General features: G+C 36.4%; 1 protein-coding gene across 13 annotated transcripts in view; it reads right to left on the bottom strand.

Annotated features, from left to right (window-relative positions):
• Positions 1 to 10,134, bottom strand: part of LOC110843952 (hemicentin-1) — a 104,129-nt gene extending 93,995 nt beyond the window's left edge. For all 13 annotated transcript variants that reach the window (XM_035847098.1, XM_035847096.1, XM_035847100.1 and 10 more), the window contains exons 1-2: positions 9,889 to 10,134; positions 8,745 to 9,792 (exon numbers count right to left, since the gene is read on the bottom strand). In XM_035847098.1, coding sequence (XP_035702991.1) covers positions 8,745 to 8,826 — 82 coding nt within the window. In that variant the 5' untranslated portion in view covers positions 8,827 to 9,792; positions 9,889 to 10,134. The remainder of the gene's footprint in view (positions 1 to 8,744; positions 9,793 to 9,888) is intronic.
• Positions 10,135 to 12,617: the final 2,483 nt, after the last annotated feature.

Raw genomic sequence — 12,617 nt, 5'->3', positions numbered from 1 at the left:
CCTTGTCGTGGTTTTGGTTTTTGCACACAAATAAATGCAAACTGACGCGTCACTCGCTCACTACAGGGCTCAACTCTTTGTCTCAAAGTTGGTAAAGTTTCTTTAGACATGGAAAAAATAAAGCAAATAAGTTTAAAGTATCTAGTTAAATTTTCAATAGCAACTATTAGACGAGTGTGTGTGCATGTAGAGACCATGTGTGCTTAGATTTGTTGTTTGTTGAATCCATTAAACCTTTCTCTCGTCGTTTCTCCCTTGCTCTCGAATCTATTTATCAGGCATTGAGAACTGTTTAAGGTAAAAGGTTTACTTTTCAGCCCATTATGGTTGGCCAGTAAATGGCTGCTTAAACGCACATTTCGAGTACAATCTCCTCTTTAGGAGTTTTACCAACTACCACTCTTGGTGTACATTTTTAATTTGACGAAACGTGGAAATTCTCGTCCACGCTTTCTTGCATGTACGGATTCGGTTTGGTCGCCTTTTAATGGAAGTGGAAGGAAACCATAGTTAACCTCAGTAGTCATCAACCACTACATTCGCTTTAATACTTAATGCACATTTACTAGAAAAGCCTTTTTTTGTAATTTTAATCTTGAAAGCATTTTTCCGCTCTTTGACTTCTATTCTTGAACTAAACAAATCTTTCCTCCGAGACGTTAACTCTTTTAGCTGGGTAGTTGTGGTCTCATGGTGCCTGCTCGTCTCGTCATGAGTGTCATGGGTTTCTGGTACCACGACTGCCAAGATCATGATGCCATGCACCCTTGGCCAACTAAATTCATGTTACTTCTTTACATATACTCAAGTATACATGTATAGTCTGTCATCGTTTACGTAATAACCGAGGAATTTAAGTCAACGAGAGGACAGTTAAATTTAAACAACTGGAATTCCCTGTTATGTCACAACCTGATTTTACCAACGGATTCAATACGACAGACATGCTACAGTCACCTTTGCTTCTTGCTTCCTTAATCACAATGGCACTGGCAGCAGAGGTATTATGATTACAGCCCATGCTTGAAGTAAGAATTATCGTTATTATTATCGTTCACCCCAAATCTTGACACGACAGTATTGTGTGCTCCTCATATTTGAAATAGTTTGCTGCGAGCTTAACAGTTTTAAATAAGGAGAGGATTATCGTAACACTAGAGAGATTTTGCTTCCCATTTTTCTTGGTAGCTTTGTGATCATGATCTACTCTCCATATTTATTCGTGCCATTTATTAAGATTATGATTGTATTGAATGTCAACCAATTTTTTACAGGGAAGGAATGCAAGTTCAACTATTTATGATTGCCCAACATACATATGTACATTTGGGGTGACAGTTATCAACCACACGTCCACATGCGAAGGCCTTTCATGCCAAAGAGCTTGTACACGATGTTAAATTACGAATCTCAGATTCTCACTTGATGTGAAAACCCTCATTTATTTCCCTTGTGCAATATGTGCCTGACCCAAGCCTTATTTGGTGATCAAGTACAATAGTGTTAATACTACAAACTCTGTGCATGTTTATTATGGTATTCATCAAATATAACGTAACATTTGAAATGATAAAATGTTCAGACTGGTCCTGCTAAATAGTAAAATCTAATTAATTTTTACTGCACCTGATCAGTAGGCCATTGACATGATTCATCTTGATAACGGACATTATCATGATTATACGCAGTGAAAGTGAATGTGGGGCAAGCAGCACATAGTGCACTCACGGGGATTAGCTTTACAATAAAAGAGGTGTACTTGCATATGTAGGTGTGTAGGGATTAGGAGAGCAATAAGTATTTGTGTAAGTGACTAATGGTTGCGTTCTCTTGAATTGAACCAGAATCCGGTCTTTCCGTGAATGCAGGGTTCATAAAAATAAATTAAGGGAACATTACTATTATCACCAGTTGCTTCTGTGATTATGTTTCTCCAACAATAAAAGAGACTAGCGGGTCATTACATATACCAGTTAGTTTTTCATCTAGGAATTCCAAGAGTTTAATTCAACCTCCCATTCAACAGGAAATAACCGAATTTTAACGTACATACACATCTGCAAAAATATGTGTATCTGCAAACACATCTATGTACAAACGTGTTTTAATCTGAATATTGGTCATTTTGACGATAATAATCGGTAAATGTGCGGGTTCAACATTTTTTTAGTGCACAACTTTTAAGGGGATTCAACTATAAAAATTGCCAATTTATCCGCGTACAAGTGTACTGGACATATGCATATGTATAAGAATATATGTATCTACAAAAGTCTACCATTTTATGTATACCCAACGTTAGACAACATTTCAGGACCACTTTTATTTATTAAAGGCACAATTTAATGCATACGCCAGTCGAATAAATAATTTAAGAAAACGTACATCACATGAGCTGAAATTCCATTATTAAGCACTATTATTGTACACTCAACATACGTAGATGTGTAGTAACTTGAAAACTGCTTACAGTCCTATTTTGCTACCTCTTTATTTATGCCTTTAAAATTTAACGACGACAATGAGCTGGAATGACAGACATAAATGTGTTCAAGTGCCTCACCAGCAGTAGCAGCATCGCACATTGCATATTATAGTCGATGTATGTATGTGCTGGATCTATTGCGTATTGTCCTGTCCCCGAGTCTAATTCAATGCAACGATGACCTGTCATTCCTCGTATTGTTTAAAGCCAGAGAATTAAATTTACTTGTTGTGTACCTCTTTCTCTCTCGCTCCGGCTGAATGAAAGTTAAGTAATGCGATGTGGTAAGGTATATAATGAAATCTGCAGAGTGGGTTTTCGAGAAGTGACGGCGTGGCGTGGTATGGTCTCTGTAGATGCAAAATGTAATTATGCAGTTGACTCGGGTGAATTCTCAATGAGAATGAGAAAGGATTCAAATGAGTTTAGTTGAACTAAAACCCTTTGTTCCCTTTAGGGATTGGAATTCGCTTGTTCTATTTGTTACTAATGCAGCAGTCTTTTAGGAAATAGTGTAGAATATTGAATTTTCCGTGGTTTTTCTGAATTTTATGTTCGTGGGCGAGAGGGAGATAGAAAATGGAGGGGGAGTTGCAGAACGTATCGAATGCTCAACATTTACTTACTTTCACGTCATTAGTCATGCAATTACGCTTAATGCATGCAAAATGGGTACATTGGTTTCCCATGTAATTGAATTGATGCTGGACTCTGTGCGCATGTGTTGCAAATATTGACGATTTATTGGAGAGAAATATGCAACTTTTATTCAGAGAAATACATGCAGAACATCATCAGCCGACAATTTTAGATTAATCATCAGAAGAAATCGACGTCCTTTTGAACAAAAATCTTCCTTGACTTATGTAGATCATATCTGGTTTGATCTATAAGAAAATTACCTATTCATAAAGATTGAATCCTTTTAACAAAGAGCCTTTATGCACACTTGAGGGTTTTGTATTTATTATTCAAAGTGATTACACATAAATGTGATGCAATGAAGTTAATAGAATTTCAGAAAAGTTTTCAAGGCCTGTTGCTTTTTTCAAAAGCTTCAAATTGTCGATTTTACATGTGATTATGTAGAATTTAATAATTCCTAATTTCCTAATCTGTGAATTAATTGTAGGTCCTTAATTGATAGGGAAATGTGTAAGTTAAAGATGTATGAAACTAAAAGTATTTAAAGCTTCTCACAATATATTTGTGATTGAAAAATACGCAATATACATATTTATGTTCCTTTCTCATCTATATTTAGATTCGAGACAAAGAGCCTTTCTCATTTCCCACATAAACTGTTTATAAATTGAGTCGAAACCTGACCATAAAGATTAGGCCGAATTTCAATGTCGCTAGTACGCACTACGTAGGAATTCTTTTTATTCAAGAATCCATCCCGAGGGCTGAAATTTGAGGAAAGAGCGATCTATTTCAACGCAAGTTAGAAAATACTTTTGCTTGTTTTTATTATGCATTCTGGGAAACATTCAAAGTGCATACCATGCAACGAACGTGCTCGTGAAACACAAGATCGCTGATTCAAAATAAGCTTTTCCTTAATATTTTTAAAAGCACTTATCCTTGGATAAGTCAATTCACGTCGCCCAAGCGGATGATGAATGATGAAACGGATAAGAGCATAAAACTCCCAGCGGATTAATATCATGAACTCCTAATGCCTCAATCAATACCTCGCAATTGAAGTTCAATGGGACTGCACTTGAGGACAATTTTACCTTCACGAATAAAAAACCTGAGACGTCTCATGAATCATCATAATTGATGTTTAGACCTGCAACCAACGAATGGCTTATATTTTATGTACTTTACTTCAGCAGAACGATTGGGCACAAGTTTTGGCTGCACAGGACTCTGCTGCGTGTACCCAAGGAAGAAAAGGAAGCCAAGTTAACAACCGAAAATGGGAAACTGTTCTAGCGGAAGAAAGGGAACAAGACAAATTTTGAATGTCCATTGCTTTCTATATGTTCAAATATATTGGAATCACCTACAACCTTGATTTCATTTTTCTCCCAAATGTGCTCCAACCGAACAACTTTGGTGCTTGTGGTGCGGGTGAAAGGAGAGAAATCGGAATAAAACTGCAGTGGAGGTAGAGAAGAGTAGTGAACAATGTCAAAACCAGAAACGGCCCAACTTTTGTTTCCCGTCACGTAAAAGACGGACAGGGTAACTAATGTCTGAAAAATATTGTCTTACTCTAAAAGCCAAAAGGGGGAACAAATGGTTTGGTTGGCTTGGACTATCTGTTGTATGTTCTCTGATCGTACATCCACGATTTCTCAAATGCATACAGCCTATATAAGACTGGGCTGGATATAAATACGTACGTACGCTCGAGAATGCAATCGTGCTTCGTGGACGGCCTTTTTGTTTAACAGAGGTTCTGCTTTCTCTCAAAATTCCACCCATTTATTTTTCCATTTATAAAGTTTACAACTGCATGAGAAAATGATGAGGAAAAGTTGGAATGCTGGGACTGCACAATTTACAAATTTTCTGCTCTCCAATTCCCATTTCAAACCCTTCATTTGTCTGTCACATTGGGATCACAATGAAATCAAGAGTCACAGATCAAGTCAACTATATTCTTCTTCTGCTACGACGCAATCAACAAAATGTCTCTCTCCTACTCCTCCTTAATAACAGTGAACGGATTCTTTCGTGAATAAAAGAAATGAGACGATGATAACGAGGTGATGCGAATAATTTCCAAATGTCCCAACCCAATCCAACAATTACGCGTAGATGTATACCTACAATTGTGCAAACGAACAATCGTACACCTAAAAGTCAGTCAAGTGAATAACTATGTACATATATACGAATTTGACCATTTTGGGATTGGTAAGATTTTCAATGTTGTCAATATGGGAGACACTAACGAGTGAAAAATTCGACATTTAAATTGGTACATATATAAAAATACGCACGCTATTTGTTTACATTTCACTTGCCCTAAATTAAATCGAAGACACAATGGAATTAAAGAAGGAAGGAAAAGTTGTCATTCATTGACCTCTTCTATTCAAGTTTAAGGTTTCACAGCGTTGATTAACGAGATTGGTAAATAAACTATTTTGATGGATTTCTCATTTCTCTTTTAATTAAAATTGTTGACTATATTCAAAATCCTATTTTTATTGGTTATAAAACAGCACATTAGTTTTGAAAAACAACCTTGAAATGTGTCTGCACCATCTCTCAAAATTTCCACTAACTGGCAACAGATAGACGACGAATATAAGAAGAGTTACATAAGGCATATATCAAGACATACCCAAAAACTGGGTCGAATGCAATGCAAAATAATGGCAAAAATCATTACAGACGGGATTCGAGTCTTGACAAAAATAAACTCGCTAAAAAGAAGCATATATACCTTCTTATACACACACATGTACATATGCACGCTCGGCATACAGCTTCCATACATGTGCAACCCAGTAACTATCTATAAGTTTGATGCATATAACGAAAAATGCATTTAATCAGAGTCCGTATCTGATTCAAGTCAAGTGAAGCACATAATGCAAGTCAAACTAGAGATAAGAATCTCGTCAATTTACTAGTAAAGGATGCACAAAAGTACATATTTAGATAACATACTTTGTGTGTAGTGTTTGACTTTCAGGTTTCTTCTTTTTCACTATAAAATTATCCACACCTAACCCACCATTAGAAATATGTTATGTGTACGTACATTGATATACTGCTAGAAACTGGTGCAAAGTGCTCACTGAATGTGGCAAACAATTCAACATGCGGATTTGAAATGGTACAGAGGAATAAAATGGACGGATGTCTCTTACTTTTCTTAGTCTGGGAATTGAACCCATTGTCCTGATTTGAAGGAAGTGAGAAAATGAGAAATAATAATAAGAGGAGGAAGACTCTCACAGTGTTTAAATGGAGTTGTTGATCGAATACAATAAATGATCCTCAGAGACAAACAATACAAGTCCTCCTCCACATCCTAGGCCCGTAACAACACCAGGTACTTACATATAGTTGAATATGTAGCTGGTTGACTAAGGAGGAGAGTACGCCAACCTGATAATGACAGATCTTGATGTCCTTTGGATATATGGTAGTACCCCCTCTGAAACTAAAAAGTGTGAAGCGGTTTGATGCCATGGCCCAATTTACGCCCGTCACACCCCTTTGAAGGCGCGCCCGATGCCAAACTAACTGCACTAAAAAATTCGCCAAAAATCCAATTTTGTTCGGATTTTCATAATAGTTACATATTTATGATCCCAAATAGTTGCTTTATCATATCTGATATCAATCTGAACTTTTTTGGAATTTTGAATTTTTTCAAGCCATGCCCTTTTCAGGAAATATTCGAAAATATTGAAAATTTCTGAAAAGTTAATTTTGCAACTGAATATGATAAAGCAACTATTTGGGATCATAAATATGTAACTATTATGAAAATCCGAACAAAATTGGATTTTTGGCGAATTTTTTAGTGCAGTTAGTTTGGCATCGGGCGCGCCTTCAAAGGGGTGTGACGGGCGTAAATTGGGCCATGGCATCAAACCGCTTCACACTTTTTAGTTTCAGAGGGGGTACTACCATATATCCAAAGGACATCAAGATCTGTCATTATCAGGTTGGCGTACTCTCCTCCTAAGTACGTGGGCTTATACAGGCATAGGCACATGGAACGTATGTCCTATCGTGCGACTAGCACTCTGGAAGCATCGTCTTGATATAATGCAAATAAAATGGACAATTCTATTTAATTTCAGTCAAAATAAGTCAGCTCCGTCGTATCGTGCATGCATATATTTACATCCAACTGTACATAGAAATTGATGGTTTGAAGCAAGAAACCTTTTCAATGCAATTTAAGAAGTTTTAGAATATATTCGGTTCGAAAATTCCAAATTTTGGCAAATTCCGAACTTTTGTTTGTGTGTTGTTTTAATAGTTTAACCTATATTGACGTGGAATGTAAATCCCTATAAAAGTTCAATTGTGTTCTGGGCTCGTTAAAATCCATTTCGACATCTGCTCTTGATATTATTTTGGTGGGATCGTGCCATCTCCCACGAGCAGTCCCACATCCAGCATAATCATGGTAATAGGACTAAACAATTTGGTTGGTATCCCCAATAATATAATTTATTTGGCTCCAATTCCATCTAAATCTTTTAGTTTTATGCTTCAAACACTTGCCTTCCTTGTGCCTAGCTCATGCTCCCCAGTCGCCAACTAACCTAGAAAACATTGCATATTTTTCAATGAAAACAGATGGTTTTCTCGATATTTATGTCCTATGCCAAATTCTACACGCGCTGCTGCAATCTTCACTGCATACAAAGGACCGTTAACTATCTCTTTCCATTCATAATTCAAAACTGTCGGCTACTTATGTCTCATACATTGCTCAGTATAGTGTTCTCTTGTGAATTGTTGCTAAACTTGTGCATGGATAAAAGTACGGACTGTGGAAAATTTGCCCAATTTTGTACAGTGCCACTTAAATATGTTTATATGCATTTATCTTCCGGATTAAATGAAATCCTGTATTAAGAAATTATGCAGCTAATTCAGATTTCGGATAAATAAATGTCTTTAAATGAGACAAAGCAGTCTTCTTATCTCTCCAATTTTATGAATAGAATAAAATGAAACTAGGATGGTATTTTTTTAAAGATGAGATAGCAGTTCGGCTGACTGGACTAGATTACTCCTCTTGTTTGTGAACTGCTTGATACTATAAAATAGTCTTATTTACATTAGATTGCATTAGCGTCGCTCAAAAAAAGGATCTTTCCGACAAACTGCACCTCTAAAACACAACGAACCAAATTGGTGATTGGCGACAACAAACAAAAAAGTGTTACATAGCGAAACTAATTCACGAGTCTCATCTTTCATTTTTTTATCGACCAAAAAGTAGGTGCTAGTGGGCTAATAAAAGTGAAGTGTAATGTACATTTCTGTACATAAAAGAGTGCAGATTGAAAATCTCGCATAAACCTTTCGCTAACATTGTGTTGAAAACTTACATACAAATTCATAAACAAGTGAGCGAACTAAATACGTATTGCATTCATCACTCCTAGAATTAAATCATGTCCTCATCGTCGTCGCCGTAGTGGAAAATAACACACCACCGAGGTTTAAAATGTATTTATATGTACTTATCTGTATATGCGTCAACTTTGGCTATATGTAGCATCAAACAAAGTTAAATTGATGATTGAGTTCAACTAACCTGAATTAAGAGTTCCAATTACATCCCAGAGGACGAAGACGACGAGCAAGTAATACTGAGACATTTTCCAAGAGTGGTTCATCTTCAGGCTGGAACTGGATCCTTTAGTTTTTTAGCAAACTTTCTCTATCTCTCTCTTTCTCTTAATTATTATACTCCAACTGCAAACTGTCACTTGTTCCCTTCTCTTATCTTCACCAGATTTCACTATAAATTCGAACCCAATCTGGATGAAATGTGACTCGACTCAACAAAACTGCTGACAACTATTCACTCATTTGAGTGTAATTAATTGCGAGTTCAGTTGCACTGCACTTTCATAATTTTTGTTCTTTTCCAAAGAACTTTTTAACAGTGAAGCAATCGATTAATTCATCAAACAGTTTGACGTGCTTGATTCCTAATTCACCAAAAGTAATTCAATAAAAGACAAACTTTGTCATTAAAGTTTTAAAACTTAATGAAGTTAATCGGATTAAGTTTGCCGTTCGAATTCTTCTTCTTGAAGACGTCCCTTTGCTAATTTCAATAACTTTGCAAAGTGGAAACTTTAAACTCTTGAAATAATAAATGATTTGACTTGTCACTGATGATGAAGATGAACGAATAGTTACAGAATCCTATACACGGATGGGGACAATCCTACTCGAAGTTATGTAGGTCCCCTTCCGATGAAACCTTCAAACAAGCGAATAACTCAGGTCCAGGAAAATTTGCACAATTTTTCTGTAGCGGAGGACAGCCCAGAACGTCCAAACCCCGGCAAGGGCATAGGACTGATTCCTCAAGATTCAAAACCGATCTAGAAGAAAATGAGATTCATTACTCACGCTCACGTCCCCAATGCTGTTTTTTTGAACATGTGCCAAACGGAGAGGAGGACAAGGTTTAAAAGATTCAGACTTTTGGCAATGTTTAAATTCGCCACTGTTGCAAATTGGAACAGAAACAAGGGATTTGCATTTGAGATACTTGGTGGACGAGGTGGGTGTTATCTTGATCATGTGGATCTCCTGCTGAAGTTGTCGGATATCGTCCCATCCTGGCCCTGTTTAAAAAAAAATGACTTTCACTTTAACAATGTATTGAGAAAAGAGTATTCTGGAATTAGTAATAAATATTTTAATATTTGCTCAAGTCTCACGTTGGGTTTTTCCGTCGTTGACACCTCAAATATATTCCTGCTTGAGAATATCTGGTGAATGTTAAAACACTGGAGATTTATGGGGTAATTCTTTTTGTATTTGATAAAATTTTCGATAAAAACTTGTCGATCGATGCGAATCGTTGAGTAGGTTTTAGTAGCTTCGTGAAAGAGACGGAGGAAAGTTGAGACTGGGAAGAAGAATGAAAGCGATGCTTCTCTCTGATCGCCCACATCAAAACTGAGCTCCCTCCGACCAGCAACTCGCTACATATATATTCTCATCCTCCTCGCCGCTCGCTACCCACCCAGAAGAATCGCTAACAACCTTCAATTACATAATTTCCATCATTCATTTTGAAATTGCAGCTACATTTTCAGCTTTATCTCCGCTTATGCGGTTCCCTCTTGAACAAGTGGAACTTTTCATAATGTTAAAGTGCAGAAGTAAGTGAAACTAGTGATTTTGCCAAATTGTGAAATATAATTTCTACTGGTTCTAATATGCATATATTATAATGCGGCATACAACAAGCTTCTGAAACCGTATAATTTAATTGTACATACGCATCTAATATTGGGTTACCTCGACAAAGGACGAGGTAATTATTATTATATGGACGCTTCTTTTTAGATTCACAGATCTAGTTTGCGCAAGGCGTAGAAAAAATATGCCTTGGAATGAACATTGAAATACATTATTTACAAAATTAATAATAATAACAACGCGTGCAATATTATCTAGACCACTTGTGCTATATAATAATTAAGGTGGTAGTAAAATAGGAATGCTTTTGAATTTCGTAAACTCCACTTTTTATTATTCCAATGCACTTATTCAGTAAATATTTCTGCAGAATGTAAATCATGTTGGGATTCTTTAGATTTATATTTGAAAAGATTTGCAAGTCACCTCATCAATAATTCATGGCTATAGCTTGATCCGCTTTGCTGTATATTATGTGTACCCACACATTGAATAGATGAGAGTTGTACTAGTTTCTATTTCAATTCGCAATATGTATTAGTAGGACATTTGCCAATTTTTCCGAGTTTTTCGCACTTAGTTTTTGCCCGTCAGAAAGTATATCTTCCGAGAAATTTTTCGTCGTCAAGATTAGCGGAGACATGGTTTTGGAATCATATACCGATTTGGATTTACATGTCATTCATGGTGTGTCATGATCACGAGCATCGTAAATAAGCTCAATTAATAGCCAAATTGGTTTGATTGCTGAGAACGCTTGCAATTTTGTCAACTGCAATCATCTGAATTGAAAAAAATTTCAAACTTCCGGAGTTGGATGATGTCATTTTCTCACAATTACACCCATTGCGTAGTGGTTGAGATGATGGGAAATTTTTCAACAATTTGTGGTAAAGGGTCTTCTGGGCCACAGTATGTAGTGGTTGCAAAATGCTTATTTAGAACGTATTGAACCCAATTATTGTGGTGGGGTAATGTCAGATGCAGTGAAAGATTTTGCATCGGTGTAGAGTAATAAATCTTAAAATATCTGCTGCCGAGCTGTTCCTTCATCTTTTCTCAATGGAGTCAGTTGAGAAGGAATGATCACTTCCTTTGCTGTTCCAAATACACCGTGTTATACTATCCAGCGTAGGAGGAAGCGGAATTACAATAATATTTATGCCTGATGATCGACACAAGTTTGTTGTTTTTAGCACATTGCAAGCTCTATATTTTGGTTCAAGGTTTATCCTAACACAAAAATGTTATTTGGTTGTGCACAATCTGGGAGCAGATTGCATGCAATGCAACCAAGGGAATTGTACCTCGAGTGAACTTGAGTCGGGTGCACTGCTGGGTTGATATTTTATGATGTAAATGTCCAAGAAACACAACTGTAAACTATAAATCTTGGGAGCATTAGTATAACAAACTAATGGGGAGAATTCCATCGTTCACACAATTAAAGAATGCAAAGAAAGAGTTTCAGTAACTTCCGGAAGTACGGAGGCCACGACGATTTCTAATTTTCTCAAAACTACTGTCAACCCAAAGTAAACTTCCCACGTCCCACACACGAAGGAAATGATAATTGACTTCAATTTTCTCAGTGGGCAACTCATAAATACGTATTATCGGACAAACGGCTGAGTGTTGGTATTTCTTGGAGATGTTTGATTCACGAATGAACTAAAGTCAAATCTTACAGAAGCCAGATTCAAATATTTACTACTTTTGCATAATTCATTGATTGTAGAAGACCTTAGAAGTAAATAGCTGTATGTATATGCATATGTGTGTACATAAATACATAGATTGATACAATAATTCACAATTCAAATATGAGACTCACATTTAAATTATTTATCAACAGAACGTTGGTATTATTATTGCATTCATCGTATCAATAAGTCTTTCAAGCTTTCATACAACAGTTGGGATACAAATTAAAGTTGATGACTAATTGACTTTCTTAATCAACAAACTCCGCCAATCTCACTCGGGATTAATTATTTATTTGCCATTGTTCCAACTAAAGTAAAATATTGACAAGCACATGAGCATTTCTTGCAATAAGTTTTGCGCTTAATTAAATGAAAATGTTACGTTAACCCTGGGAAAAGGTTCCTTCAAATTAGAGAGACAATTCGTTCAACTGTGCATCACGGATGGCCATAAAACCAAAGAAGATACAGAATTACTGGTTGATTTTACGTGCTCATGTCCGTCTCATTTTACGTACGGGAGAGAGGAATAGATG

The sequence above is a fragment of the Folsomia candida genome, unplaced genomic scaffold (genome assembly GCF_002217175.1).
Source record: "Folsomia candida strain VU population unplaced genomic scaffold, ASM221717v1 Fcan01_Sc002, whole genome shotgun sequence".
Classification (NCBI taxonomy): domain Eukaryota; kingdom Metazoa; phylum Arthropoda; class Collembola; order Entomobryomorpha; family Isotomidae; genus Folsomia; species Folsomia candida.
This window is presented reverse-complemented; position numbering and strand designations above follow the sequence as displayed.